Below are 8,012 nucleotides of genomic sequence, written 5' to 3'. Positions count from 1 at the left end.
TCCTCATCCTTTTCTGGTGGAAACTCGAGAACTAAGAACGGGTCTAGGAACACAACCATTGGTAACAAATCAAAATCTTCAGCTGGCACATCCAACACCATTAGCATCAATACGGCCAACTTCGGCCAATCCATTGGAATCCGCTGGAGCAACAAGTGATCTCTTCCTCCATTTTATCATTCACTGTAAGTTTTCTTAATATGTACAATCTCACTTAATATTCGGGAAATTGGGAAAATGGGTAAAATAAATTGGCTAAAACTTATTTGCAATAAAGAAAACCCTATAATTTTAGGCCTCCAAGAAAGTAGATGCGGGCATACATGTGATAGCACAATTGAATCCTTCTGGGGTAATTCGAACTTCAAATTCGTCTAAAAGGATTCTATTGGTGCTTCGGGCGGTATTATGACTATTTGGAATCCCAATACTTTTTCGTTGACTTTGCAATCGAAGGTGAATTCTTTTTGGCTATTAAAGGAGCATGGGCGGGATATGATTCTGAAATTGCTTTTATTAATGTTTACGGTCCCCACTCCAACAACAACAAACAAATACTTTAGAATGACTTATCATCACTCGTAAACTCCCTCAATATTCCATTCATTATCTTTGGCTACTTTAATGAAGTTAGAAACATGTCTGAACGTTTAAATTGTGAATTCAATCAACTTTGGGCTGATTATTTTAATAACTTTATTAGCCATAACGGTCTCATTGATTTACCTCTCAACGGCAAAAAATTCACGAGAATATGCGATAAAAAGAATGCAATTTAGTAAGCTAGATAGATTTCTGATTTCCGATGATATTCTTAAGATTTGGCCCAACATCACCTCCAAAACTCTTAACCGTGACCTTTCCGACCACTGCCCTATAATCCTAAGAAACACCTTCGTTGATTCTGGTCTAAAGCCTATTCGGGTTTTCAACACGTGGCTTGAACTAAAGGATGCTGATAGTGTCATTAAAAGGGCTTGGTCTATTCCTACAAACGGTAATCGTCCTGATTGTATATTCTGTAACAGACTTAAAAATGTTAAAATGGAAATTAAAAAACATAGCTCCCAACTTGAAAACCTAGACTCTAAAATCCTTAACCATCTTAATGCCATTAACGAATGTGAAACAATAGCAGAACTCAGACCCCTTTCCGAAACTGAACAAAACAAATGGATCGAAGAAAAAATGCTACACATTGACAAAGAAAAAAAGAAATCTAACATGTTAAAACAAAAGTCACGCATTAAATGTGCACTCGAAGGGGATGAAAATTCTGAATACTTCCATAACTTTATAAATAGACGAACAAAGAAAAATAACATCCAAGACATTACAATTAATGGAACATGGTCCGAAGATCCTCACATCATTAAAGAAGAAACTTACCAATAGTTTAATTCTATTTTTAAATCTAAACATCTTAATAATACTTGCCCTCTCGATAACGCGCCACCTCTTGAATTAATCTATCCTCAAGATAATCTTTTACTTGAATCAATTTTCATTGAAAAAGAAATTTGGGATGCACTCAATGACTGTGAAAGTTCCAAAGCTCCGAGCCCTGATGGGTTCAACATGAAATTTTTAAAAAAAATATTGGGAACTTATCAAACCTGACCTTATCAATGCACTTATCTGGTTTTGGACCAACTCTGAAATTTCCAAAGGATGCAACGCATCATTCTTTACTCTCATCCCTTAAAAACCTAACCCAATTGGACTACACGAATATCTACCTATATGCCTTATAGGTAGTTATTAAAAAATTCTCACTAAGATCCTTTCAAACCGACTTGCAAAAGTCATCCATAAGGTTATCGGTTTTGAACAAACCGCTTTCCTTAAAGGTCGACACATCCTCGATAGTGTTCTCATTGCTAATGAAATAATTGATGAACTTAAACGTAAAAAACGAAAAGGACTTATTTTCAAAGTCAATTTTGAAAAGGGTTTTGACTGCATCGAATGAGAGTTTCTTTTAAATACCGTGAAATATATGGGTTTTGGCTCCAAATGTATTAGTCTCATCTGTGCATGTCTTTCGTCATCCTCCATTTCTGTCCTCGTTAATGGGTCTCCACAAGAGAATTCATTCCCGAAAGGGGTATCCATCAAGGAGACCATGTATCCCCTTTCTTATTCATCATTGTTGCCGAAGGTCTCAACATCCTTACCAAAAGGGCGTTGGCTAACGGAAACCTTCAAGGCGTTAATGTTGGAAATGACAACATCACGATCACTCATCTCCAATAAGCGAATGAAACCATCTTCTTCGAAGAGTGGAGCAAAAGAAATGCCAAATGCATCTCTAAACTGCTAAAATGCTTCGAAAAAATATCAGGCCTCAAAGTGAACTTTAAAAAGAGTAAACTTTACGGCATTAGAGCATCTCATCTCGAAACGGAACAAATGGCTTCATATATTAACTACTCCGTTGACTCCACTCCTTTTACTTACCTCAGCCTACCCATTGGCATCCCCATTTCCCATGCCTCCTCATGGAATCCGATAATTGAAAAATTCGACAAAAGGCTCTCAGATTGGACGACAAAATCCATCTCATTCGGAGGACGCCTCACACTAGTCAAATCTATTCTAAGTAGCATCCCTCTATATTACTTCTCACTATTTCTCGCACCTAATTCTTTTATTAAAAATCTTGAATCAAAAAGACGAATTTTTGGGGGGGGGGGGGGGGGGGGGGTGGTCCATAAACGAAAATAAAATCAATTGGGTAAAATGGGATCAAATACTTACATATGAAAAATATGGTTTAAATGTTGGTTCCCTGTTTGCTAAAAACATCTCACTACTATGCAAATGGTGGTGGCATTTTAAAAACCAAAAAAATGCATTATGGGTAAAATCTATCACTAGTATTTACGGGGAGGGGGAGATCGATACAAACGTTTCTTGTAGAAAGTTTCAGGGTCGGACGATTTGGAAAGAAATTATTAAATTAGGTAAAATTGTAGACGATACAGGAACCAATGGTATCTTGAGCCGAAGTCGATGAAATATGCTTCTTATTTATGGTCTTTAAATCCCATCAACTTTGCATTCTACTAACATGCAAGAAAGTAAAGTGCAAAATTAATGGATTTGGGTGGGTTCTTCATGTTGGCCGAATTATTAGAGACCCAAAATGGGTTTTTGGATTCTTCCATTTGGTCATATTTTGGTTGTATGTTAATGTTCACAATCTAAGCCTTGGCCTTGTGTTTGGTTGGATGTTTGGTTGATTTGTTATTCATTCAATTTGGTTTGTAATTATATTTATTCAATTGGTTTGTAATATTATTCATTTAGTCATGTAATTTATTTTATATTTGGCATGTAAAATAGATTAGGTTGTATTTTCATTTTTTAGAGAAAAATGTATTAGGATATATTTTGTAAAAATGAAGATATAAGAAGGTGACTATGAAGAACACAAGGAAGGATGCAAGATTAAGTGGGAGATTTTGAAATCTCTTACTTTGTGTTATAACCCCTTAACCGGTGGCATTTGTTTTCGACTAAACAAATGTCTACCAAATTGGCTTGATTGTGAACATATTGTTTTGCATGCTTGGTTGTTTATTGTATGATTGTGGATTGTATGTTTGTATGCTACAAGTTAATCACACAAGTTAACAACAAACAAACTAGAAATTTAATTGGTTAAATTAGACATTTTAACAACATGCAAAATGACAATTTAAATGATTAAATTGAAATGGCAAAAGGACATTAATAAATGGTTATTAAGAACACTAAAAGGATTATAATAATTGGTTATTGAAACACATATAAAATGGTTTATATCAAAGTAATGAATTGGCTTTATTACACAACATGAAAAATGGATTTTCAAATAAACCATACACTAAATGCATGTTGGTGTATGGTGTAAAAGTTTTCTCAAACTAGAATTAATGAAAACTTAAAATCCCTTATTAACAAGGCAAACAAGTTAAACGCCATCCTTTTGTGTGACATTTAAAAATATTAGGGAACTCATAATGGGATAAAGGTCACCTAACCGTTATGAGCAAACTAATATGATTAAGGTGAATTTCGCATGCTTGTGGGATAAAGGTCACCTAACCACTTGTATGTTGAATTTACACGTTAGCACAAGTAGGACGACTTGATTTGGGAATCATGAACTTAGGGCCACCGAAGCATGAGGAACAAATAGGCGTTGATGGAATAAATATGCCATGCAAAAGGGTTGCATGATTCCATAACTTAGAAGTTGTAAAAGGATTGCAATTGTCATATAATGACTACCTAGCTAAATCAAATGACGGGATAAAGATCACCTAACCGAAATTTGGTTTACCGTTGGATTCTAAAATTTAATAAATATCAATTGGATTTAAAGGGTATTGATTGTTAAATTAAAATTGATGCTTAAACAACTTTGTTAAATTTTGTAGATGGCCGCCAATAACAACAACATCCCAAATGCACCAATAAACTTTAACAACCTATCGTTGAGGTCAATCCTCGAAAAGGAAAACCTCAACCATACGAACTTCATGGATTGGTTTCGCAATCTAAGAATTGTCCTCAAACTAGAGGATAGGGCGTATGTGTTGGAAGACCCCATTCCCGATCAACCGGACGAGGATGATACGGAAGGCATGGCTTATTGGGAGAAATACTGCACCGACTCGGTGCAAGTTTCTTACCTCATGCTTGGGACTATGGTACCCGAACTCCAAAAGGAATTCGAGCATCATAGTGCATATGACATGATCACACAATTGAAGGAGATGTTCCTTCAACAAGCTCGTGTTGAGCGCTTTGAAACGGTCCGAGCGCATCATGCATGTCGGATGGACGACTCCCAATCCATTTCATCTTATGTCCTTAAGATGAAAAGCCTTATTAATTGAGCGAACCGTTTAAATTGCAACGTGTCTAATGAATTAGCCACGGAACTTATTCTCAACTCATTGTCAAAAAGGTTTGACACATTTGTAATGAATTACAATATAAATGGTTGGGATAAGAGCATTGGCGAATTACATGCCATGCTTAAGACGGCCGAAGCGAGCATGGGTAAAAGGGCTTCACCCATGTTTATGATCAATGAAGGCGGGTCCAAAACCAATAACACTTTTAAGCTAAAGGTGGCTAAGAGGAAAGGACCCGCCTACCAAGGCAAGGGCACGGGAAAGGGGAAGATGGTTACCCCAACCAACAACAATAAGAAGCAAAAGGTTGCCGGTAAAGCTAACCCTAAGGAAGATCCGTGCTTCAGTTACGGTGAAATGGGTCACTAGAAACGCAACTGCCCGGTCTACCTAAAGGAGTTGAAAGAGAAGAGGGATGCAGGGCAAACCTCAGGTAATGTATATATGGTATACATTGAGCTTAGTATTACTTCTTCTAATACATGGGTATTAGACACAGGATGTGGAACTCACATTTGCAATTCTTTGCAGGGGTTCAAAAGAAGTGATCAAGATGCGGGAACAACAAGTCTCTTCATGGGAAATGGAGCAAGGGTGCAAGTGAAAGCTCAGGGAGACTTTGTTTTGAAGCTACCAAGTGGTTTGGAGCTTATATTGAAAAATGTTTTGTACGCACCCGATTTATCTCGAAACATTATTTTTGTATCCCGTTTGAAACAATATGGTTTTAATCTTAATTTCATTAATGATGATATCCAAGTTTCTTTAGATAATGTGTTCTATTTTAAGGCTTTGCCTTCGAATGGTATTTATGAATTGGTTCATGATGACACATCATACAATAGCTCAATATACCATGCAAACACCAAGAAACTCAAAAGGGATTTGAGTGATTCCTACTTATGGCATTGTCGCCTTGGTCACATAAACAAGAATCGAATGCATACACTTCAAAAGAATGGACTTTTGAAATCAAATGAACTAGACTCATTTGATGTATGTGAATCTTGTTTACAAGGCAAAATGAGTAAAGCACCTTTCAAAGGGACCTATGAAAGGGCTAAAGACTTATTGGGACTAATACATTCGGATGTATGTGGACCCTTTAAGCCCATAACTAGGAATGGTGAAAGATACTTCGTTACTTTCATTGATGACTTCAGTCTTTTTGGATATGTCTACTTATTGAGACACAAGGACGAAACTTTTGAAGCATTCAAGGAATATCAAAACGAAGTACAAAATCAACTCAATAAGACAATCAAGCTACTTCGTATCGATAGAGGAGGTGAATACCTAAGCGATGCTTTCCAAGATCATCTTAAAAGTTGTGGGATTATCTCGCAACTCACTCCTCCTGGAAACACCCCAACTTAATGGAGTTTCCGAAAGGAGGAACCGAACCCTAATGGATATGGTTCGATCTATGATGGCTAGAAGCTCGTTGCCTCTATCATTTTGGAGTTATTGTCTATGCTCCACGGCTCGTATTCTAAATATGGCCCCAACCAAGAAAGTGGAACGAACTCCTCATGAGATGTGGTTTGGAAAACCTCCATCTCTATCATACTTAAAGGTATGGGGATGTGAAGCTTATCCTAAGGGTTACATCCCTAATAAGTTGAATGCTCGATCCACGAAGTGTATCTTCATAGGATATCCCAAGGATGATATGGGATACTATTTCTATGATCCAACCGAGCAAAATGTATTTGTTGCTCGAAAGGCTGAATTCCTTGAAACTAAGTTCCTAATGGAAGGTGAAAGTGAAAGGAAGATAGATCTTGAAGAGGTTCAAGATCAAACAGATGATACACAATTGGTTGATACTAGCATTCAACGTGAAAATGTTAAGAATGATCAAATGGATGATCAAAATACACAAGACGTTCGCAGATCTGGTAGGATTAGTAATCCTCCTGAGAGATATGGGTTTCTCATGGATGGTTGCTATGTGGTTGATTTGGATGAACCAACAAACTACCAAGATGCTTTATCAAGGATTGATAAAGATAAATGGCAGGAAGCCATGAACGCTATGATGCAATCCATGTATGACAACCAAGTTTGGGAACTTGTTGCACAACCTACTGGCTCAAGGCTAGTTGATTGTAAATGGCTTTTCAAAATGAAAACCGACATACATGGAAACTTGGATACATATAAAGCTAGACTTGTAGCAAAAGGTTTCACTCAAACTCAAGGGGTTGACTATGATGAAACTTTTTCGCCTGTGGCAATGCTAAAGTCTATTAGGATATTATTTGCCATTGCTGCTCATTATGATTACAAAATATGGCAAATGGATGTCAAAACCGCTTTCCTAAATGGATATATTGTGGAAGATGTCGATATGGTTCAGCCTGAAGGTTTTGTTGATCCGAAATATCCTAAAAAGGTATGCACGTTAAAGAAGTCAATCTACAGATTGAAACAAGCATCAAGAATGTGGAATCATCATTTTAATGAGGAGGCCGAGAAATTTGGCTTCATTAAAAATGGTGATGAAGCTTGTATATATAAGAAAGCTAGTGGGAGCACTATCATGTTCCTTGTACTATATGTGAATGATATATTGTTATTTGGAAATGATATTCCGGCAATGGAAGGTGTTAAAACTTGGCTAAGTAAATGCTTCTCCATTAAGGATTTTGGAGAAGCACAATACGTTTTGGGGATTAGGATCTACATGGATAGATCCAAAAAACTGATAGGTTTGAATCAAAGTGCATACATTGAAAAGATCTTGAAAAGGTTCAAGATGGTGAACTCTAAGAAAGGTTTGGTACCTATTCAAAAAGGAACGCTTCTCAGTTCATCTCAGTGCCCTGCCACGAAAGATGAGCAAGAGAGAATGAAAAGGGTCCCATACGTATCTGCTATTGGGTCAATCATGTATGCAATGATATGCACTAAACCGGATGTGTCATGCGCTCTTAGCTTGACAAGTAGATACCAGAACAACCCAGGTAACAGCCATTGGATTGCGGTTAAAAATATATTGAAATACCTTAGGAGGACTAAGGATATGTTTCTAATATATGGGTCTGGTGAGGAAGAACTCGCTGTAAAAGGTTACGTGGGCGCGAGTTTCCAAACTGA

General features: G+C 37.0%; 1 protein-coding gene across 1 annotated transcript; it reads left to right on the top strand.

Annotated features, from left to right (window-relative positions):
- The first annotated feature begins 768 nt into the window (after positions 1-768).
- LOC139859844 (uncharacterized) lies at positions 769-1,395 on the top strand. The gene has a single exon (XM_071848614.1). The coding sequence runs from the start codon at positions 769-771 to the stop codon at positions 1,393-1,395; it is 627 nt and encodes a 208-aa protein (XP_071704715.1).
- Positions 1,396-8,012: the final 6,617 nt, after the last annotated feature.

Source organism: Rutidosis leptorrhynchoides, chromosome 7 (assembly GCF_046630445.1).
Source record: "Rutidosis leptorrhynchoides isolate AG116_Rl617_1_P2 chromosome 7, CSIRO_AGI_Rlap_v1, whole genome shotgun sequence".
In the NCBI taxonomy this organism is placed as follows: domain Eukaryota; kingdom Viridiplantae; phylum Streptophyta; class Magnoliopsida; order Asterales; family Asteraceae; genus Rutidosis; species Rutidosis leptorrhynchoides.
The sequence above is the reverse complement of the archived record's forward strand: the minus strand, read 5'-3'. Positions and strand labels throughout refer to the sequence as shown.

Bases quoted from the DNA above. Each gene is read 5' to 3' on its own strand.
- LOC139859844 (XM_071848614.1), top strand. From the start codon at position 769: ATGCAATTTAGTAAGCTAGATAGATTTCTGATTTCCGATGATATTCTT.